Here is a 23466-nt window from a genome sequence, read left to right on the forward strand (position 1 = left end):
TTGTTTCACTGTCACATACGAACAACGCTTGCAAATTATTGAATTTTATTATCAACAGTTCAGAAACGTTGGAAGAGCTACCAATGCATCCAGAAAAAGTCACATTTTGGTGCGGTTTATGGGCTGGTAGCATCATTGGGCCGTACTTCTTCAAAGATGATGCGAATCGTTACGTATTTGTGAATGGCGATCGATATCGTGAGATGATATCCAACTTTTTTTTTGCCCAAAATGCAAGAGCTTGCCCAAATAGTAAGAGCTTGCATGACATGTGGTTTCACCAAGACGGTGCCACATGCCACACAGCACGCATAACAATGGACTTATTGAGAGGCGAGTTCGGTGAACATTTTATTTCACTTTCGGGACCAGTCAATTGGCCGCCTAGATCATGCAATTTACGGCTTTAGGCTATTTTTGTGGGGCTGTGTTAGAGCTCAGGTGTATACAGGCAAGCTCGCTTCAATTGACGCATTGGAGGACAGTATTGAAACATTTATCTCACGAATAAACAGGCCGAAATGTTGGAAAGAGTATGCCAAAATTAAGCGAATGTACCACTTGAGGCGCAGTCACGGTCAACATTTGCATGAAATAATCTGCAGGCATTAAATCATATGGACCATACTATCGATTCAAATAAAAATTTCATGAGTTTTTCTGAATTTAATTTTTTTTTTGGGGTAATGATCGAGCTATAACTAGCTCGAAATAAAAATCCTTTTTGGCCATTGATGATATATTTAATGACTACTTCTAATATACAAAACAAAATTTCCACATTTTTCACTAGGAATACCACAATGCCACAGCATTGCAATTTCTGACCCTTGTAGAATTTCTTTCTCCGGTATAGTCCAACAGACATTCGACACTATTATTTTCATAGGATTCCTCTCCAATGGAATAATTGGGATTTATAGCTACCCGAAGAATATAGGTGCGATTAATGGGTAAATTTGTAACATCCACCCATTGACAGTCCAAATAGGCGGAATAAACGTCCGCACAGCCTGCTGAAATACCTGGAAAAAATAACCAAACAAGAAAGAAGACCAGACACCTATATCAAGCTCGACCACTTACCTTGTTGCCTATTGCCACAAGTGTGTTTTGGGGTTATACCGGCTTTGCATGAAATATCCATGAGGCAGAAAGAGGCCTTGTGACCCTCAGCAACTTTGCGATAGCGCATATCGAAGATATCAAAGCTGGCAAATTCCTCCATGCTGTGATAATGCAAATGGCACTGATGCCACTGCCATTGATTGTAGTTGGCATAGGGACTGAAATCGGCTCGACCTACATTCTCTGCTTTCGTATTGAATCTGAGTAGTTTCCGCTTAGAGCTGGGCTGTGTACGTGCCAGTTCATAGGCATCTTTCGATAAACACTTCTCCTCCAGCGCACATTTTAAACTAAACAATGGTCTGCTATCCAAAAACAATGATCTCTGAATTTCTTCTCCAATCAATTTTAAATCTGGCACTTTATCCACACATTTAACTATGGCCACATTTTTATTGTTCGCATTACAAGCTCCGGGATAAGTGGCCTCACGGACACAGTCCCTTAGAAGTTTTTCGTTGCCTCGACACAGTGTGCCCACTATGCCCCAGGGATGGACGCTGCTATTGCCGTACTGGGTAGTTTGATTGGTAGAGCTGGCAAAGCCCAAATTCAGTTGGCGGCAGACTACATTGGCCTCCCGAAAACTCCAATGTGTGGCACATATGGTGCCCCAAGTGCGACCAAAGTCAGTGCTGATTTCCACACGCCCCTCACTGGTATTTGGCACGGGAGTTTGATTAGGTCCAACGTTACTTAAACGCACCAACATGTTTTGGAAGTTTGTCGAAACCGTCAAAGGTTGTTTCATATCAGCTAAGGAGTAAAAAAAATTAAATTTTTCTCCATATATTGGGTTGCCCAAAAAGTAATTGCGGATTTTTTAAAAGAAAGTAAATGCATTTTTAATAAAACTTAGAATGAACTTTTATCAAATATACTTTTTTTACACTTTTTTTCTAAAGCAAGCTAAAAGTAACAGCTGATAACTGACAGAAGAAAGAATGCAATTACAGAGTCACAAGCTGTGAAAAAAATTTGTCAACGCCGACTATATGAAAAATCCGCAATTACTTTTTGGGAAAACCAATATATCATCTTGCACAAAAATGTTTATCACTTACCATTGATTTGAAGGAAAACTTTAAAAATAAGTACAACGTACAAGACCAACATTTTAACTTTAAATGAGTAAGCTAAAAATTTGACTAAGCAACTCATTGTCTGAAAATAGAGTTTTATTCGAATTTAATGTGTTGCAGCTTTTGTTCCATCGCTTTTTGGGTCAGCACTTCACAGGTGTCTTGATCTTTTGTCTGTTTTCAATGAAGCCATTCATTCATTCGTTATCTGTGAACAAATGATAGGCCTGGTTAATGTATTCAATTGGCAAATTTCCTGGAAGATACATTATAGGGGACTTTTTTAATGTTTCTTGCCTGGGAATTTCTATTACTCTCCGCCATAGGATTCATATCCACTTCCTAGAGTGTATCCTTCGTTTGCTTTTGATGCATGTGTCCAGGGTCAAAGAAAACCCCGGAGCTGGGACCTAATTCTTGCATCCGCAATCGACTTATTACGATCAAGTTTCGCATTTTTTGGTTTATGGTATCCGTAATCGATTAATTCTATTCGAAACTTCGAATAGGAATATGAGAGTTTTTACCGGCAGCAATTTACCTATTAAATAATAAATGTTCGTCTATTTTTAAGAAACTAGGCCGGGCCGAATCATGGGAACTCTCCACCATGAATTCTGCTAAAAATGTATGCAAACTAAATAAATTTTATTTTACATACCAAAACTTTTATCAAACCAGAACAAAAATTAAAGTTTCGAGAGACCGGTTAATATAAAGCCAGGGACGCAGCCAGGGGGTGGGGGCTCGTTTTGTATAGAGAAAAAATCTAAATTAAATTTATTCTAAACAAAAATTTCATTAATATTTTCTTTATAATGACAAAATTTCATATTTATAATATTTTACAAAGCCAACAATTTGCTCAGGCCAGGATCGCCTTAAATTTTATTTTCTGGAGGGCAAAATTGTAATGAAATTCCTATTAAAAACAAATTTTTTTTTGAAAAAATTTTAATATTTTTCTAGAGACAAAATTTAAGGGTAATATTCTTTAATGGAGGCCACCGTAGCGCAGAGGTTAGCATGACCGCCTATGACGCTGAACGCCTGGGTTCCTGGCATCCTGGCGACACCATCAGAAAAAAAAATTCATCGGTGGTTTTCCCCTCCTTATGCCGGTAAAATTTGTGAGTTAATAAATAAATGCCATGTAAAACTTCTCTCCAAAGAGGTGTCGCACTGCGGCACACCGTTCGGACTCGACTATAGAAAGGAGGCCCCTTATCTTTGAGCTTAAACTTGATCGGACTGCACTCATTGATATGTGAGAAGTTTGCCCCTGATCCTGAGTGGAATGTTCATGGGCAAAATTTGCAATTTTTGCTCAATCCGTAAAGAAGGTGCCATCTTGCGCGTTTTAGTACCAAAATGTGCGAATATCAAGAAAATCTTCTTGTCGTCTGGTACATACTGCCGAAATATGCCTGTATCCCAAATTTCAGATCTGCAGCTCAATCTATAAAGAATGTACTAAATGGTACCAATTATAGAAATTTTGTAATACTTTTTGTTCCACCCTGCTACGATTTCATATTTGATAAAACTTTTCGTATATTTGCCAAGACATCAATCATTTTCAGCAATTTTTTTAATTTTACCCTTCTCCGTTCACCGGCTATGCAGAAAGATCGAAAGGGCCTGGCATATGGCATATGACTGGGCTAAACCCAGAGGTCTCAATGTTAACCCAGAGAAGACCGAAATATGCCTGTTCACGAGACGAAGACGAAGGTGGGCCAATTTAACGCACCAACGAAAGAGCAGACTAATTGGCGGTGGAGGCCAGAGGACTGCCGTCAATAAACTTGGCGCATGCAACCCTGTGAAACAGCGAAGCAATCGTAGGACGGCGAAAATCCTATGGGGGGATCCAGTTAGTGAGAAGACGAGGCTATTACTGAAAGGAAGTAAGAAGTAGGTCAGTATAGCTATTGGTATCATGACGGGACACATAGGACTACTAGCTCACTTATGAAAAATCAGTGCGGCAAGTGATAGCATGTGTAGGGCATGCGGGAAAGATGATTGAACGTTGGAGCATTTCCTTTATCATTTCCCGTCATTCGCGGCTAACTGACACCGGCACTTAGGTGGGGACACTATACCAGACATGAACCAACCTAGGGGAGTGGCATGGAAAACAATAAAGGTTTTTGTAAGTAGCACGAAATTCCTAACATAGAGTTTCTTTTCGAGGTTACTTTTTTATACCCACCACCGAAGGATGGGGGTATATTCATTTTATCATTCCGTTTGCAACACATCGATATATCCAATTCCGACCCTATATATATTCTTGATCAGCGTAAAAATCTAAGACGATCTAGCCATGTCCGTCCGTCTGTCTGTTGAAATCACGCTACAGTCTTCAAAAAATAGAGATATTGGGCTGAAACTTTCCACAGATTCCTTTTTTGTCCATAAGCAGGTTAAGTTCGAAGTTGGGCTACATCGGACTATATCTTGATATAGTCCCCATATATAGATTGATCTGTCGATTTAAGGTCTTAGGCCCATAAAAGCTACATTTATTATCCGATTTTGCTGAAATTCGGGTCAGTGAGTAATGTATGGTCCTTCGACATCACTCTTTTATTTGGCCCAGATCGGTCTAGAATTGGATATAGCTGCCATATAGACCGATCTCTCGATTTAAGGTCTTGGGCCCATAAAAGGCGCATTTATTGTCCAATTTTGCCTAAATTTGGGACGGTTAGTTGTGTAAGGCTCTTCGATATCCCTCTTCAATTTGGCTCAGTTCGGTCCAGATTTGGATATAGCTGCCACATAGACCGATCTCTCGATTTAAGGTCTTGGGCCCATAAAAGGCGCATTTATTGCCCGATTTCGTCGAAATTTGAGACAGTGAGTTGCGTTACGCCCCTCGACATCCTTCTGCAATTTGGCCCAGATCGGTCCAGGTTTGGATATAGCTGCCATATACACCGATTCTTGATTTAATGTTTTGGGGTCATAAAAAGCACTTTTGTTGTCCGATGTCGCCGAAGTTTGGGCTAGTGAGTTGTGTTAAGGCTTTTGAAATTCCTCTTCAATTTTGCCCTGATCGGTTCACATTTGGTTTAAAAATCTTGGCCCCTTAAAAGGTGCGTTTATAATTCGATTTCGTTGAAATTTGTCACAGTGAATTATGTTAGGCTTTTCGACATCCGTGTCGTATATGGTTCAGAACGGTCTATATATTTGCATATAGCTAACAAAAAAAACCAATATTTTGTTCTACAAAATTGAACAATGACTTGTACTTATTAGACCACTCAATCTACGTGCCGAATTTGGTCCAAATTGGACAATATTTCGATACAGCTGCTATGGGAGTATAAATAATGCATTTTTCACCCGATTATTACGAAAGGTGGTATGCATATATATCCGAGGTGGTGGGTATCCAAAGTTCGGCCCAGCAGAACTTAACGCCATTTTACTTGCTTTGTATTTAGAGCGCACAACAAGCCGATTACTGGCTTAGCTGTATGTCCATTGTGGCATGGGGCGGATAAATATCTGCAACCTCTTTTCAATCTAAGTAATCTAACCAAACATAAGTAACAAACAGCCATACACACTTGTAAATATTCGCCAAGTCACTGATGCGAAAACGCAACATCTGTCTAAAATGGGTTAAGGGAAGGTTCATGGGATATTAAATACTACGGTAGTCAGTACGAGGTCAGTACATCAATAACCCGAGAAAAACATCAAGGCAGCAGGAGCCGATAAATTGCCGACTGAATTATTTAAGACCAGAGGCGACGCACTGTAAAGGAAACAAGGTAAATGGGCCTTACCAATGTGATTTTAGACCCGGTAAATCCACCATAGACCAAATATTTACACTATGCTCACAATCCTGAAAAAGAACAAAGAGAAAAATATCAACACTTACCATTTTTTTGTTGACTACATGGACGTCATCGAAAATCCTATACGTTCAGGGATTGCGTATTCTTATATGGTTCTGAAGAATGGGTTGTTGCTATAGCAGGCAAGGCAAAAAATCGAGGCGCTTAGAAATGTTTTCCAAGTTCAGCTGGAGGACCAAACGCCAGCTAAGTTAGTAAATGAGTACGTTCCACAACTAATGGTCCATTGTACATCTTGAATTCTAGTTTTCTCAATATTGATTTATTGATCATGAACATATTAAGCTGTCATCTTAAAATCTAATTAACATTCTATTGTAGCAAAAGAAAACTGGAATCGGATCTGTACTTTATAAAAAACGTATTTATGTATGTATAGGTATGTATGATGTATATAAAGGATATTTGTGTCTAATTTCGATACGATTGAATAATTGGCTGGACTCGAATTGAATGTTTTTGAGCAAAATTGTATGTTAGCAAAATTAAATGTCGCTAGTATTTGTCAACAATATCACAACTAAATATGTCTGTATGTAGATTGAGTTATAAAGAAAACTAATAATACAAAAGTGGGATTAAAAAAAAAGAAATTCGTAACATCGTACCTTTTTTCTGTGCTTTTTTGTTCTCTCTCGCTCAAGGACATTCAAGTAGGACTTCATTTAAATTAAGGAAATTTAAAAGAGCTGTGTGTTTAAACTTAACAATAAAAAGAAAATATATGGACATTACATTTACAATTCTAATAAAGCACTAATTTCATCTTTAAGCTTGTTTGGACTGAATACACCACGCTCCGTAATTATGCCAGTTATAAGCGAAGCAGGTGTAACATCAAAGGCAGGATTCCAACAGTTAATACCGGGTGCAGCTATTCTATGCTCACCCACATGAGTCATTTCCCGATCTGGTCTTTCCTCGATAATAATGTGATCTCCGCTGGGTATGTGCAAGTCTATGGATGTTAAGGGGGCAGCCACAAAAAATGGCACTCCATGGTGTTTGGCCACAACAGCAATTTGATAGGTGCCAATTTTATTGGCAGTATCTCCATTGGCGGCAACCTAGAAATAAAATGGCCATATGATAAGACAAAATGAAACAAGAATATAGGCTACTTAAATAGTTAGTAAAATATGTTCCCAAGTAAGATTGGCCAAAGAGAGAGCTTCCGTACTTTATAGGCAGTGGTGTCACACACATTTATTAGCTTATTTTCCCAGAGGCATTAAGGGCAGCATGATATTAATTCTTTGGCACCGAATACCTCTTATGGGTGGGTAAGCTGCCGCTATTCCCGAAGGCCAAGTCATGGGCGTGATTTTTGACTAGAAACTAAACTGGAGAAGGAACATCGAGAAGATGATCAAAATGGGAACTGAGTGCAATCTACTTCCGTCACAACTCCATAGGTAAAAGTTGGAAGATAAGGCAGGGGATGGCACAGGACGTTTACGGCGGTTGGGCAACTGTGTTGGAATTTTCAAGGGGGATGTTTTGAATGGGTTGAGCTGCTGCTGCTGCTCTCAAAAACTAAACTGGAGTAGGAACATCGAGGGGATGCTGTCTAAGCAATACCTTTTGGGCTGTTATCGCAGAAACCATCCAAATCATCATCTTGTGGATAGATACCCACCACCCAGAAGCCTTAAGGTAGATCTACACGATCTAGAGCGTGAGGTTCAGCGCTACAAGAGAGAACCTCTAGATCAAGCGGCATATCAAGCGGGTCTGAACAACATTCATGCAGACACGGTAGCAGACGCGGTAATTGGCTACCGGGTGAATGTAGTCCTTGGAGAACGACCGCCACCCATTGCACCCGAAGAAATCGACCTCCCCCGGTAAACCAGAGTGGTTCTGGCTCAATTACGTTCCGGCAGATGCAGCCGCCTCAATTTCCACAAAGCTAGGATTAATGCCGACGTGCAAGATGTATGTCCCGATTGTAACCAGGGACCGCACGATACACGTCACCTGTTTAACTGCCCGGCCAGACCCACTCGACTCAGACCCAGATCTCTGTGGACGCACCCCATCTTAGTCGCAGAGTTCCTGGGTCTTGACACTCAACAGAATCAAGCAGACGAAAGATAGAACACAATAAACTGCTACAACAACAACAACATCGAGGGGATAGTAAAATAAGAGACCGAATACGATTTACGCCTGTCGCAAGTGGATATGTCGTATTTGGGCCTAAGCTGAGTCTGCATTTTGTTGATGCTGCTCCAAGTAAACGAAAGTGAGATACTAGCCCCTTATTTTATTCGATACTTTCACAATAGTTCAGGTGTTTGGTGTGACTGCATAGTTACCCGGAAACTTTTTTATATATTTGACACATCTCCAATGGAAACATAAAAACATTGAACATTTTTTTTTTGAATTTTGAAAAACTTTTTATGAAACACCAGCTCCTCTTCGATGCTGGGCCCCTGGTAGAACGGAAAACGAAGGAAAAGAAAAAACAAGGCGAAAGACTCCTACCAAGAAGGGACTGAGATCTATTTTAGACTGCATGACCATAATACGGTCTTGTAAAACTAGAGCCGGTGCACAGACCAGGCGGAAAACACACACACACACATCATCCATCCTACCAAGAAGCTTACACAGGGTAGAGGGTTCCCTGATTTCGTAACACAATTTGCGCTCAACAGCGAACCACATCTTCGGCCGCTTCGTTCTCCTACATAGCTTGGGCAACTTCATTCTCCTACGGGCAACTGTGCTTGGAATTTTCAAGGGGGATCTTTTGAATGGGTTGAGCTGCTGCTGCTCTCAAAAACTAAACTGGATTAGGAACCTCGTTGCTGTTGATGCTGTTCGAAGTAAACGAACGTGAGATACTAGCCTTTTATTTTTTTCGATACTTTCACAATAGTTCTGGTGTTTGGTGCGACTGCATAGTTATCCGGAAACTTTTTTATATATTTGACACATCTCCATGGAAACATAAAAACATTGAAAATTTTTTTTTGAATTTTGAAAAACTTTTTATGAAACACCACCTCCTCTACGATGCTGGGCCCCCGGTAGAACGGAAAACGAAGGGAAAGAAAACACAAGACTCCAAGAAAAGAAGACCAGGCGGAAGACACACACACACACACATCATCCATCCTACCAAGAAGCTTACACAGGGTAGGGTTTCCTGATTTCGTAGCACAATTTGCGCTACTCAGCGAACCACGTCTTCAGTGGTCTGGTATTTGGTGTGACTGCATAGTTACCTGGAATTTTTTTCATGTATTTGATACCTCTCCAATGGAAACCAAAAAAACATTGAAAAATCTTTTCTTTGTTTTGTTTTGAAAAACTTTTTATAAAATACCACCTCCTTTAGATAGTAGTAGTAACCAGATAGTAACCCACTTATGTTGGTATGTACACGCTGTATAGCTCTATCTCGGCCGTACCGGACCTGATGGGTCTATATTACACGGAATGGTGTATAACGAAGGCCAATCCCCCACCTCCATTCCATTGCATCCATGACAACTGTGCAAGCTGCTGATATTGGTCAGCTTTGTCTCCTAGATCGCTGCGGCCAATATATCTTTTCGACTCATGAAATCCACAATCTCATGGATCTTGCCACGGTGTTCGTTGCAGTTTAGCCTCAAAAACGATACGATTTCCGGGCACTGGCCTGGCAATATTTGGGCTGGGATGCTGCCGTTGCGTATATTGCCGTATAGGAGAGGTCGGGGGGTCACATAGTCCGACGACGAGGACGCAGAAGGCGACGACGACGACGCTTGTGACCCACTGCTGCCTATGTTCGCACAGCACCTTGCGACATATCCAGTATGACTATACTCCCATAGTGAAGTGAGGCCAGAGCAAGATCGGAAATGTACCCACTCCATGCACCGGATACACCTCACCGACACCGAGCATTGATGGAGGCGGCTCTGGCAAACCGAACAGAACCAAGATCCGGGGTTCTTTTCGATCCCGGCACGGACCATAAGCGTGCGGAGATGGTACTCCGAGATGTGCCTCTCCCATGACGAAAAAAGACGAACACGTACACTGAGGCGGCAGCCCTTGCCGATGAGGGTTCCATCGAGTCAATCCGGTGCGTACAACCGGTTGCCATGGGATTGCTGGTGTTTGGTGTGACTGCATAGTTACCCGGAAACTTGTTTATATATTTGACACCTCTCCGATGAAAACAAAAAATATTGAAAAATGTTTTTCTTTGGGTTTGAAAAACTTGAAATACCACCTCCTCTACGATTCTGGGTCCCTGGTGTTTTATTCGATACTTTTAGAATTTTTCTAAGTCTTGTTTTGTTTGATGGGCCCGGCCGCCCCTCACTCAGTCAACGCGGAAAAAGTCTAAAAGTATCAAATAAAACACCAGGGGCCCAGAAGCAGAGCAGGTGGTATTTCAAGTTTTTCAAACCCAAAGAAAAATATTTTTCGATGTTATTTTTGTTTCCATTGGAGATGTGTCAAATATATAAACAAGTTTCCGGGTAACTACGAATAAAATATTTAGAACCGAAAACGAAGGGAAAGAAAAAACAAGGCACAGACCAGGCGGAAGACACACACACACATCATCCATCCTACCAAGAAGCTTACACAGGGTAGGGTTCCCTGATTTCGTAACACAATTTGAGCTCCACAGCGAACCACAACTTCGGCCGCTTCGTTCTCCTTGTTTTTTCTTTTCCTTCGTTTTCCGGAAGACACACACACACATCATCCATCCTACCAAGAAGCTTACACAGGGTAGGGTTCCCTGATTTCGTAACACAATTTGAGCTCCACAGCGAACCACAACTTCGGCCGCTTCGTTCTCCTTGTTTTTTCTTTTCCTTCGTTTTCCGTTCTACCAGGGGCTCAGAATGGTAAAGGAGGTGTTATTTTATAAAAAGTTTTTCAAAACAAAACAAAGAAAAGATTTTTCAATGTTTTTTTTTGTTTCCATTGGAAGGATGTCAAATACATAAAAAAATACATGAAATTCAAACACCAGAACTATTGTGAAAGTATCGAATAAAATAAAAGGCTAGTCACTCACATTCCTCTCCAATGGAAACAAAAAAACATTGAAAAATCTTTATTTTGTTTCGTTTGAAAAACTTTTTATGAAATACCACCACCTCTACGATTCTGGGCCCCTGGTAGAACGGAAAACGAAGGGAAAGAAAAAACAAGGCACAGACCGATACCGTTGATTGTCCGCGACTGCCGTTGCAGCTACTCCGTATGTAGCATTTCACTATCCTCTATCTGTGGCCGCGCCCGGTAGCTTGTAGCTAAGCTTCTCGTGACACCAATGAACAAATGCCACACAGATCGGACCTCAATGTTCCAGCCTGTGTGAAGTGGTGGTGGTTGGGTCGTTTCTCCCTTACGAATGGTCCTGCATCAAGCAGTGGGTAACAGTGCTTTCTGCAGAATGATGGAGCAAGTATGAGGTATTGCGGCAGTCTGATACATCAAGCTATGTAGGAGAACGAAGCGGCCGAAGATGTGGTTCGCTGTGGAGCGCAAACTGTGCTACGAAATCAGGAAACCCTACCCTGTGCAAGCTTCTTGGTAGGATGGATGATGTGTGTGTGTGTCTTCCGCATATTCGCATGTAGATGTAGAGAGAGATCCTCGTAATCCTTATTATATATTATATTATATTATATTATATTATATTATATTATGGTATTTTATAAAAAGTTTTTCAAAACAAAGAAAAGATTTTTCAATGTTTTTTTGTTTCCATTGGAGAGGTGTCAAATACATAAAAAAATACATAAAATGCAAACACCAGAACTATTGTGAAAGTATCGAATAAAATAAAAGGCTAGTCTCTCACATTCGTTAACTTCGAACAGCATTAAGTGTACAATTAACTCAGCTTCACTCGGGGAACATTTCATCCAACCATAGATTGGTTTTAATAACACTACGCTACGGAACGTTAGCTGGTGCGTCCACAGGATAGTGAAATGCTCCATACGGAGTAGCTGCAACGGCAGTCGCGGACAAACGCGGTATCGAGCAGAGAGCGGAGGCGAGCTATTGGCGTAATTAAATAATTAATGGCCATAATGTTCCCGCAGCGATCGGTTCTATGAACCGGAACGAGCTTGCTCACTTGCAGGAGCTTGATAAGGGTCGCCAACTCCACATGAAAATGTGGCTACAACAACAGTTACCCGTCTGTTATACGCGAAAGCTGGGCAATGACATAAGAAATGCTCCAACGCCTCATCATCTTCCCCCCATGCCTTACACGTGATATCACTTGCCGCACCAATTTTACATAAGTGAGCTCGTAGTCCTATGTGTCCCGTTATGATACCGAAAGTTATAACGACCACTGTTTTACTTCCTTTCAGTAACAGCCTCGACTTCTCACAATCTGGATCACCCTATAGGATTATCACCGTCCTACCGACCGTTTCGCTGTTCCACAGGGTTACAGGCGCATTCGTCACCCAAGCCCTTAACTGAGACTGCGTTGGCTCGAAAGGCTTCGGGTTAACCAAATTTATTGCCCAAATCGTCTGCTTTCTCATTCCCAGTTATTCCGTACTGTCCGTAAAGATGCTCACACTCGACGTCCTCGCGTTCACATCACACCACCTCACGCATTCGTGATCACCCGGATCTCTACCTGCAGGACCGTATTATGGTCATGCAGATCTCAGTCCCTGGGTTCTCAATGTAGACCCCAAGGCCCACTCTGTCCTTTAGCTTTGATCCATTCGTGTAACATGATCTTCCAGGTGGCAATACTAGGGTTCTGTCAATACAAGACAGTTCCGCTGGCAGCAGTGCCTCGCACTCGACCTCAAGTGTCATCTCAGGTATCCGATCGGAAATCTCTTCCATTCCCAGGTTTCCTATCGTCGCCTTCATTATACCGTGATGGTATGAGTAAAGTAAGATGTAGGCGCCGACGTAGCCCTGAACATTTGATTGTTACGGTGCTGCCCCTTATTGTGACGGGACCGACCTTGCCCACTCAGTAGAACTTACGACGGTCAACTCCAGACGGTTCATCATTTCTGTCTGGACTGGCCTTGCCCAACAGGCTTGGCATAATCCCTAGAAAGACTAAGCTGGTACTATACACCAGAAGCAGGAGCTTGTGGTTTTCCGGCGACCTGGATGGATGGGAAATCTTCCGCTATCCCCGAAGGCCAAGTAATAAGCGTGATTTTTGACTAGAAACTAAACTGGAGAAGGAACATCGAGAAGATAATCAAAAAGGAAACTGAGTGCGATCTACTTCCGTCACAGACGTTAATAACCCGTCTTGTCTTGCCCGTATCCAGCATCATAGGCACTCAATATTTGTGCAAGAGCCGGTGCCGCCCGACCTCTCCGCTCGATACCGTTGGTTGTCTGCGACTGTCGTTGCAGCTATTCCGTATGTAGCATTCCACTATCCGCAACCTGTGGACGCAACCGGTAGCTCACAGCTAAGCTTCTTGTGACAGCAATGAACACCACGCAGATCAAACCTCAATTTTCCAGCCTGTGTGGTGCTCACAGCTATTCCTTGCTGGGTCAGATATGGGTATTTGGTTCAAATGGGTTTTTGGCTTTAAGGTGTGTATAGGCTAACGTTCCATAGTTAGAACCAATCTATGGTTGAAAGAAATGTTCCCCGAGTGAATCTGAATTGTATACTTAATGCTGCTCGAAGTTAACGAATGTGAGAGACTTACCTTTTATTTTATTCGATACTTCCACAATAGTTTGGTGTGACTGCATAGTTACCCGGAACTTGTTTATATATTTGACACCTCTCCAATGGAAACAAAATAACAATGAAAAATCTTTTCTTTGGGTTTGAAAAACTTGAAATACCACCTGCTCTACGATTCTGAGCCCCTGGTGTTTTATTCGATACATATATTCTATATATATTTTGAGGGGCGGCCGGCCGGGCCCAACAAACAAAAAAGACTTAGAAAAATTCTAAAAGTATCGTATAAAACATCAGGGGCCCAGAATTGTAGAGGAGGTGGTATTTCAAGTTTTTCAAACCCAAAGAAAAAGATTTTTCAATGTTTTTTTGTTTCCATCGGAGAGGTGTCAAATATATAAACAAGTTTCCGGGTAACTACGCAGTCACACCAAACACCAGTAATCCCATGGCAACCGGTTGTATGCACAGGATTGACCCGATGGAACCTTTATCGGCAAGAGCTGCCTCTCAGTGCATGTGCTCGTCTTTTTTCGTCACGCACGCTTCTGGTCCGTGCCGGGATTGAAAAGAACCGCGGACCCTGGTTCTGTTCGGTTTGCCAGAGCCGCCTCCATCAATGGTCGGTGTCGGTGAGGTGTAATCGGTGCATGGAGTGGGTACATTTCCGATCTTGCTCTGGCCTCACTTCACTATGGGAGTATAGTCAAACTGGATATGCCGCAAGGGGCGGCCGGGCCCAACAAACAAAAAAGACTTAGAAAAATTCTAAAAGTATCGAATAAAACATCAGGGGCCCAGAATCGTAGAGGAGGTGGTACTTCAAGTTTTTCAAACCCAAAGAAAAAGATTTTTCAATGTTTTTTTGTTTCCATCGGAGAGGTGTCAAATATATAAACAAGTTTCCGGGTAACTATGCAGTCACACCAAACTCCAGCAATCCCATGGCAACCGGTTGTACGCACAGGATTGACCCGATGGAACCCTCATCGGCAAGGGCTGCCGCCTCAGTATACGTGTTCGTCTTTTTTCGTCATGGGAGAGGCACATCCCGGAGTGCCTTCTCCGCACGCTTCTGGTCCGTGCCGGGATTGAAAAGAACCCCGGACCCTGGTTCTGTTCGGTTTGCCAGAGCCACCTCCATCAATGCTCGGTGTCGGTGAGGTGTAATCGGTGCATGAAGTGGGTACATTTCCGATCTTGCTATGGCCTCACTTCACTATGGGAGTATAGTCATACTGGATATGTCGCAAGTAGCGGCCGGGCCCAACAAACAAAAAGGACTTAGAAAAATTCTAAAAGTATCGAATAAAACATTAGGGGCCCAGAATCGTAGAGGAGGTGGTACTTCAAGTTTTTCAAACCCAAAGAAAAAGATTTTTCAATGTTTTTTTGTTTCCATCGGAGAGGTGTCAAATATATAAACAAGTTTCCGGGTAACTATGCAGTCACACCAAACTCCAGCAATCCCATGGCAACCGGTTGTACGCACAGGATTGACCCGATGGAACCCTCATCGGCAAGGGCTGCCGCCTCAGTATACGTGTTCGTCTTTTTTCGTCATGGGAGAGGCACATCCCGGAGTGCCTTCTCCGCACGCTTCTGGTCCGTGCCGGGATTGAAAAGAACCCCGGACCCTGGTTCTGTTCGGTTTGCCAGAGCCGCCTCCATCAATGGTCGGTGTCGGTGAGGTGTAACCGGTGCATGGAGTGGGTACATTTCCGATTTTGCTCTGGCCTCACTTCACTATGGGAGTATAGTCATACTGGATGTGTCGCAAGGGGCGGCCGGGCCCAACAAACAAAAAAGACTTAGAAAAAGTCTAAAAGTATCAAATAAAACATTAGGGGCCCAGAATCGTAGAGGAGGTGGTACTTCAAGTTTTTCAAACCCAAAGAAAAAGATTTTTCAATGTTTTTTTGTTTCCATCGGAGAGGTGTCAAATATATAAACAAGTTTCCGGGTAACTATGCAGTCACACCAAACTCCAGCAATCCCATGGCAACCGGTTGTACGCACAGGATTGACCCGATGGAACCCTCATCGGCTAGGGCTGCCGCCTCAGTGTTCGTGTTCGTCTTTTTTCGTCATGGGAGAGGCACATCCCGGAGTGCCTTCTCCGCACCCTTCTGGTCCGTGCCGGGATTGAAAAGAACCGCGGACCCTGGTTCTGTTCGGTTTGCCAGAGCCGCCTCCATCAATGGTCGGTGTCGGTGAGGTGTAACCGGTGCATGGAGTGGGTACATTTCCGATCTTGCTCTGGCCTCACTTCACTATGGGAGTATAGTCATACTGGATATGTCGCAAGGTGCTGTGCGAACATAGCCAGCAGTGGGTAACAAGCGTCGTCCTCGTCGTTGGACTATGTGACCCCCCGACCTCTCCTATACGGCAATATACGCAACGGCAGCATCCAACCTCCAATATTGCCAGGCCAGTGCCGGGAAATCGTATCGTTTTTAGCTGCAAAAACGATACGATTTCCAACAGCAACGGACACCGTGGCATGATCGATGAGATTGTGGATTTCATGAGTCGGAAAGATATATTGGTCGCAGCGATCTAGGAGACAAAGCTGACCAATACCAGCAGCTTGCACAGTTGTAATGGATACAATGTGCTACGAAAGGATCGCTCAAGGAATGGAGGTGGGGGATTGGCCTTCGTTATACACCATTCCGTGTAATACAGACCCATCACGCCTGCGCCTGGCGCTAGTGACCCCTACATGGAGAGCATGGGGATAGCATTCAGGTCCGGTACGGCCGAGATAGAGGTATACAACGTGTACATACCGCCGGTTGGTAGCTGTGTCCCGATCAATGGCCAAGCTTACAACCCCGACATAAGTGGGTTCCTATCTGACCATAATAGTCTTGTTCTATGGGACTTTATGCCCATCACACGTCATGACATTCTCCCCTAGGTAACGACCAGCGTGGCATAGCTTTGGCAGAGCAGATTGAAAGCTCCACGTTTTGCACGGTGAATGAGGATGACCCCACTAGGATTACGACGAGGTGCAGCAGCTCACCAGACATTTCCATTGCATCCCCTGATCTCCTGATCTCCATCATCTCTTTGGGGTCAGACCACCTCCCCATACATCTCACCATCGACCGACTACCCGACCCTCTGAGCGCCAGACGTTTGTCAATCAGAAGAAGGCCAACAATTATACCAATCGCCGCTTCAGTGAACTGCCATCTCTCTCGGATGTGCTTGTGGCCGAGAGGAAATTCCAAGACATCATTAACGCAGCAGCCACTCGCTTTTTACCAGCCGGTCGAATACCCCAAGTGTGGCCCAACTTCCCGGCGCAGGCAGTGGTACTCGCAGACGAGAGTGATGGGATTCGTGGTATGGACCCCGTTAACCCCAGAATCAGCGAGCTTAATCTGGAAATAAACAGGGTGGTCTCAACGAACATAAGCGGAATTTATGGCTGGAACATTTGGAGTAATATAACTTAGGCGCCGGTTTAGGCAAACTGTGGTCTACTGTTAAGTCACTCTCGAAGCCCGGTAGACGGGATGACAGGACCTCAGTCACTTTTGGCGAAATAATCGTGACTGATCCGAAGAGATGCGCCAGGTTGATTCCAACCATCCAGTGTGCCAAAATACTTGGCGTCACACTTGACAGCTCTTACACATTCTCCCCCCATGCCACAGCAATTTGCGATAAAGTCAAAAGTAGAAACAAGGTCCTCAAGTCACATGCTGGCAGCACTTGGGGTGCAGACAAAGAAAACTTGTTGACCACGTACAAAGAAATTGGCCGGTCTGTGGTAAGTTATGTAGCGCCAGTGTGGTCTCGTCAACTTTGTGACACGCAGTGGAATAATATTCAGATCTGTCAGAATGCCGCCCTCCGAACTGCGACGGGCTGTCTCCTCAGCCCCCATGTGGACCACCTCCATCAGGAGACAAAGATCCTACCAGTGCGAAGACATAACTACATGCTGTCCAAGCAATACCTTTTGGGCTGTTATCGCAGAGACCATCCAAATCATCATCTTGTGGATAGATATCCACCGCCCAGAAGCCTTAAGGTAGATCTACATGATCTAGAGCGTGAGGTTCAGCGCTACAAGAGCGAACCTCTAGATCAAGCGGCATAGCAAGCAGGTCTAGACAACATCCATGCAGACACGGTAGCAGCTGCCATAAATGGTTACCGGGTGAATGTAGTCCTTCGAGAACGACCGTCTCTCATTGCATCTGAAGAAATCGACGTCCCCCGGCACATCAGAGTAGTTCTGGCTCAATTATGATCCGGCAGATGCAGCCGCCTTAACTCCTACAGAGCAAGGACTGATGCAGACGTGCAAGATGTATGTCCCGATTATAACCAGGGACCGCACAATATACGTCAGCTGTTTAACTGCCCAGCCAGACCCACTCAACTTAGACCCAGATTCCTGTGGACGCACCCATCTAAGTCGCAGAGTTCCTGGATCCTGACACTCAACAGAATCAAGCAGGCGAAAGATAGAACACAACAAACTGCTACAACAACAACAACTACCACAATATCTAGGAAGTCTGGTTGAAATCGGTTTAGGTTAAGATATAGCTCCCATAAATATGTTCGTCGGATTTTAGGTAAGGTTAGGTAAGAGTGGCAGTCCTTCACAGACTCACACAATTTTAAGTCCATTGTGATACCGCAGTAGCGACAGACCAAGGCTTCTGGCAGGAATCGAACCCACGACCTCTGCATTGGCAATCCAAGGTGTCAACCGTAGTTATTACAGCTTGAACATATTTGCTCGAAATTTGATACGGATTGTTTAATAACCCATCTGAAAACATCCGCAGAGGACCATCAAAATTGGCTCCGAATTAGATATAGCTCCCACTTTGCACTTATAGGGTTTGGGTAGGGTATTATACAGTCGGAACCGCTCGACATTTGCCTTTCCTTACTGGTTTCCAATCCATTTGGCTCTAATATAGCATTCTAGACTTTTAGTGGCTTAACAAAAAGTTAATATGAGCTTTGTCATAGCAGCTATGCATCCGATTTATAAAATATTTTTGTGTTAAATTTTGCAACCAAGTTGGTTATGATTTGTCATTTCAGACTCGCAAAGCACATAAAACCTCACAATTTAAAAAATGACTCAAACGTTTTCCCCCGAATTACTTCGTGTTAATTGTTTTCGATCACTCACCCTATCAGCACCTACTACAACGGCTGCCACATTTTTGGCACGTAAGAGAGCTGCAACCATACTGTCAAGTACCAATGTGGCAGGTAATTTATCATGTACCAACTCATAGGCTGTCAAACGTGCTCCCTGATTGTAAGGCCGCGTTTCAGTGCAATACACATGTTCTGCACATAAAACAATATAAGAAAAATTTTAATATGGCATTTGGAAAAAAAATTTCAATATTATTATCTCTCACCTAGTTTTTTAAGTTCGTGTAATTTTCTAACTACCCCTAGGGCTGTGCCATAACCTGCTGTTGCCAAAGAACCTGTATTACAATGCGTTAAAACGCGCACTGGACCATCTTTGCCGGAACTTTCCAACACAGCTTTGGCACCATTTGCTCCAATGGCTTTATTATCGGAGATATCCTTCTGTAGCATTGCTTCCGTCACGTCAAGAAATCTAGAAATAAACCAAGAAATTAATGAACTTTGGCAAAAACAAATTTTATTGAGTCAATGTTTACAATCTTATCGATAATACTATCGTTTAGCTAGTTATAAAATATATTTGAGGTGTACAATGATTAATTAAATAGATAGAGGGACCATTATCATGTGGACAACAAGAAGCTAACAAAAGTTAAATTTTTATAGAAAATTTCCAAGAAATTTATACAAAAATGTTTCGCACATAAGAGTTTTTGTAAATTTAATATTTGTAAAATTATTTCGTTGTTTTTTGTAGAATACTTCTAGCCTTATTCACTCAACTTAATATAGATTTAATTTAAATAATTATAAAAAGAAATAAAAAGTTAAGTTTGGACGGGCCGAACTTTGGATACCCACCACCTCGGATATATATGTAAACACCTTTCGTCATAATCCAGTTAAAAATGCATAATTTATGCCCCCATAGCAGCTATACCGAAATATGGTTCGATTTGGACCAAACTCGGCACGGACATTGAGTGGTCTAATAATAACAAATCATTGTTCAATTTTGTAGAATACGATACTGGTCTTTTTGGGAGCTATATCCATATATAGACCGATTTGAACCATATACGACACGGATGTCGAAAAGCGTAACATAAGTCACTGTCCCGAATTTTGGCGAAATCTGACAATAAATGCGTCTTTTAATGGCCCAAAACATTAAATCGAGAGATCGGTCTATATGGCAGCTATATCCAAATCTAGACCGATCAGGGCTAAATTGCATAAAAATGTCGAGGGACCTAACACAACTCTCTGTCCCAAATTTTGGCAAAATCGGACAATAAATGCGCATTTTATGAGCCCAAGACCTTAAATCGAGAGATTGGTCTATATGGTAGCTATATCCAAATCTTGACCGATCTGGGCCAAATTAAAGAAGGATGCCGAAGGCCACAACACAACTCAGTGTCCCAAATTTCGGTGAAATCGGATTATAAATGCGCCTTTCATGGACCCAAGTCCTTAAATCGAGAGATCGTTCTATATGGCAGCTATATCCAAATCTGGACCGATCGGGGCCAAATTGAAGAAGGACTCACTGTCCCAAATTTCAGCAAAATCGGATAATAAATGCGCCTTTTATAGGCTCAAAACCTTAAATCGAGAGATCGGTCTGTATGGCACATATATCCAAATCTGGATCGATGTGGGCCAAATTGCAGAAGGATGTCGAGTGGCCTAACACAACTCACTGCCCCAAATTTCAGTAAAATCGGATAATAAATGCAGCTTCTATGGGCTCAAAACCTTAAATCGAGAGATCGGTCTGTATGGGAGCCATATCCAAATCTGAACCGATGAGGCCCAAATTGAAGAAGGATGTCGAAGGCCCTCACATAACTCACTGTCCTAAATTTCGGCGATATCGGACAAAAAATACGCCTTTAATGGGTCCAAGACCTTAAATTGAGAGATCGGTCTATAACACAGCTATATCCAAATCTTAACCGATCCGGGCCAAATTGGAGAATGCAGCTATATCTAAATCTTAACCTGATCCGGGCCAAATTGTAAAGACTGTAGCGTGATTTCAACAGACAGACGGATGGACATGGGTAGATCGTCTTAGATTTTTACGACGATCAAGAATATATATACTTTATAGGGTCGGAAACGGATATTTCGATGTGTTGCCTTCGGTTGTTGTCCTTCGGTGGTGGGTATAAAAACAGAAAATTTCCCAATATGATTGTGACATGTAGTTGATGCCGTATAAGAAAGGTACTTACTTTTGTTTCATATCGTCCACCGTAACGGCTTCATCTTTTGTCAGTTCATTTGCCAGTGAAATCAATTCATCTGCAGCGATTTTCATATTCACCGCTGTTGGTCTAGCCGAGACAAGATAGTTGAGTTTACCCTCAATTTCTTGCCGCAATGTCTTTTTCGACTCATATGCTTCTGGAAATATTTCCACCGCCAAAGATAAGCATCCCACAATGGCAATGGCAGGAGCTCCACGAACCTGGAATGACAAAAAAAGAAAAAAAAAATCACATCAAATTCAAATATGGTCGCAAAGAAAAGTGGTAAAATCCTAAAAAATGGCGCTTCAAGTTTAAGGCGGAGTTCAAGCCAATCGGGGGTCAAATGTAGCTGTTGTGGCATTGAATAGAAAAGGCTCAAAAATTATAATGAATACATTAATGTAAGGTGATTTTCTTTATATTTCTTCGTTTGCTCTTTGGTTTCCTGAAAAAATGGAAAAATGTCTAATTCACTAAAAGATAAGCTATATCTGAATGTGAGCCCGAGGAGATCGGTCTGCTTGGCAGCGGATAACGACAAGAACTCGCTGTTGCATTAATCGGGTAGTAAAAAGGATTAATACCCTATATCGGCACCATATTGGTTGCGAATGTCGTGAGTATTAATAAAATCCAATGGCAGCCGATTGTACGTACCGGATTGAGCCGATGGATTCCTTCATCGGCAAGGGCTGCCGCCTCGGTGTACAACAGGCTGCTACAACAACAACAACGACTCACTGTTTCTAATTTGGACGAGATCCGGTAATAACAGCACATGGCATGGGCTTAGGACCCTATACCCGAACATTGTCAGATATATATACAGAATTGGGTCCAATCGGGATCGTATTTCGATGAGCGGCCCTCCAAATACTTGACTAAACATTTGCATTTGAAATTCGTACTCTGCTCCTCAATGCCTTTTATATGTCACCAATATTGTCCAGATCGGTCTACAAGTTCATTTCGGCCATTTTTGGGGGTAGGCCGTAAGCGTACAAAAGCCCGCTGGAGGGTTGGCTTAGCACCCCCCAGAAAAAATTTCAGCACAGATTCGTATTTTTAACTACAATAAGGGTGCCCAAAAAAACTGACTTAAATCGACCCACCCACCCGCGATATCTGCGGTTTTTGTTAATTAAGGGGGTTTTCTTGCCCTAATCCCAATGAACAAAAATCGCAAATATCCGGGATGAGTGGGCCGATTCAAACCAGGTTTTATGACCAGTTTTTATAAAAAAACGCAATGCTTTACAGCAATACATCGATTTAAGTCGTTTAGTTAACGACGTTTCTATTTACGTCATCAAAAAAATTTCTCCTAGTAACTTCGATTAACGTCGTCTCAGTAGTTTCAATTAAAAATATCGGTCAATTTACTTTTTTTAGTTGTACTCGCAGTTTACTTCGGGGAATCGTAATGTTGGTCAATGTAAAGAATTCTCCAGACCCTGGAGCTCTAGGATTACCACTTACAACTCATATTCACCATATTTGTGTTCTGCTCAAAATTTTCTTTAGTTTGAGTACCACATTGCGACATTTTACTTGGGTCTGCAGAGTCAATTGAAGTCCCGGGCCCAAACCAAAAAAAAAAACTCTTCATATTCGTGAGCCTGGCGCTGTTTTGGGGAGGTATTTTTGGCCTTTTTCCCGTAAACTTCACCTTTGCTATGGACGTGTATAAAAATAGTGAAACGCAACCAATAAAATTGGTGAGTGATTTGAATTTTTCGATTTAGGTCGCGATTTGCTAGTTCCACAAACGATTAAAATCGAGGTTTTACTGTATAAGTAAAAGGCAACATGCTCGGTGTGTAGAACCCTACACATCGATAAGGAGAGTCATTTTCTTAATTGGGCTTGAGGAATAGTCGCTGAACAGGCTACCCCATGCTCACGTAAAAATGCGGCAATGGTACAGCAGTCAGCCAAAAGACTGTAGGCATCTGGTGAACCCCATGTTGTTGTTGTAGCCACATTTGTAAGTGGAGGTTAAACTCCATAGGTGAACAAGCACGTAGTACACTGAGCAGTGTGTTGTACACTGAAGCGGCAACCCTTGGTGATGAAGAAATCCATCAGGTCAGTCCGGTACGTACAACCGGCAGCCATGGGAACATGTGAAGTGTGATAGTAGATTGACTATCGTCGATATACTTCAACGCTCCTACGGGAGCCGTTGAAGTATATCCTACCAGGAGCTCCGCCAGATTGTAACGATGCAGGCTGATAAAGGGGTCAACTAAAACTAAGAGAAATAAAACACAAGT

General features: G+C 42.6%; 2 protein-coding genes across 4 annotated transcripts in view; both read right to left on the reverse strand.

Annotated features, from left to right (window-relative positions):
• Positions 1 to 687: 687 nt before the first annotated feature.
• Positions 688 to 6247, reverse strand: LOC106094729 (protein-lysine 6-oxidase). 2 transcript variants are annotated; one of them, XM_059363261.1, is made up of 4 exons: positions 6118 to 6247; positions 2193 to 2995; positions 1087 to 1884; positions 688 to 1025 (listed from the first exon to the last, which is right to left on the reverse strand). In XM_059363261.1, the coding sequence occupies exons 2-4, from the start codon at positions 2287 to 2289 to the stop codon at positions 790 to 792; spliced, it is 1131 nt and encodes a 376-aa protein (XP_059219244.1). In that variant the 5' UTR covers positions 2290 to 2995; positions 6118 to 6247; the 3' UTR covers positions 688 to 789. The 2 variants fall into 2 exon arrangements, with proteins under 2 accessions (XP_059219244.1, XP_059219245.1); XM_059363262.1 differs by lacking the exon at positions 6118 to 6247 and having other exon boundaries at positions 2193 to 2751; positions 2872 to 4584.
• An 87-nt stretch (positions 6248 to 6334) lies between these two features.
• Positions 6335 to 23466, reverse strand: part of LOC106094728 (methylthioribose-1-phosphate isomerase) — a 60386-nt gene continuing 43254 nt past the window's right edge. For both annotated transcript variants that reach the window (XM_059363264.1, XM_059363263.1), the window contains exons 3-6: positions 21173 to 21408; positions 19193 to 19401; positions 18955 to 19118; positions 6335 to 7161 (exon numbers count right to left, since the gene is read on the reverse strand). In XM_059363264.1, coding sequence (XP_059219247.1) covers positions 6832 to 7161; positions 18955 to 19118; positions 19193 to 19401; positions 21173 to 21408 — 939 coding nt within the window. In that variant the 3' untranslated portion in view covers positions 6335 to 6831. The remainder of the gene's footprint in view (positions 7162 to 18954; positions 19119 to 19192; positions 19402 to 21172; positions 21409 to 23466) is intronic.

This window comes from Stomoxys calcitrans, chromosome 2 (assembly GCF_963082655.1).
Source record: "Stomoxys calcitrans chromosome 2, idStoCalc2.1, whole genome shotgun sequence".
In the NCBI taxonomy this organism is placed as follows: Eukaryota; Metazoa; Arthropoda; class Insecta; order Diptera; family Muscidae; genus Stomoxys; species Stomoxys calcitrans.

Bases quoted from the DNA above. Each gene is read 5' to 3' on its own strand.
- LOC106094729 (XM_059363261.1), bottom strand. From the start codon at position 2,289: ATGAGTTGCTTAGTCAAATTTTTAGCTTACTCATTTAAAGTTAAAATG. The intron at 1,885-2,192 runs GTAAGTGATAAA...TTTACTCCTTAG, and splicing joins AGTTTTCCTTCAAATCAATG to CTGATATGAAACAACCTTTG. The intron at 1,026-1,086 runs GTAAGTGGTCGA...TATTTTTTCCAG, and splicing joins TTGTGGCAATAGGCAACAAG to GTATTTCAGCAGGCTGTGCG.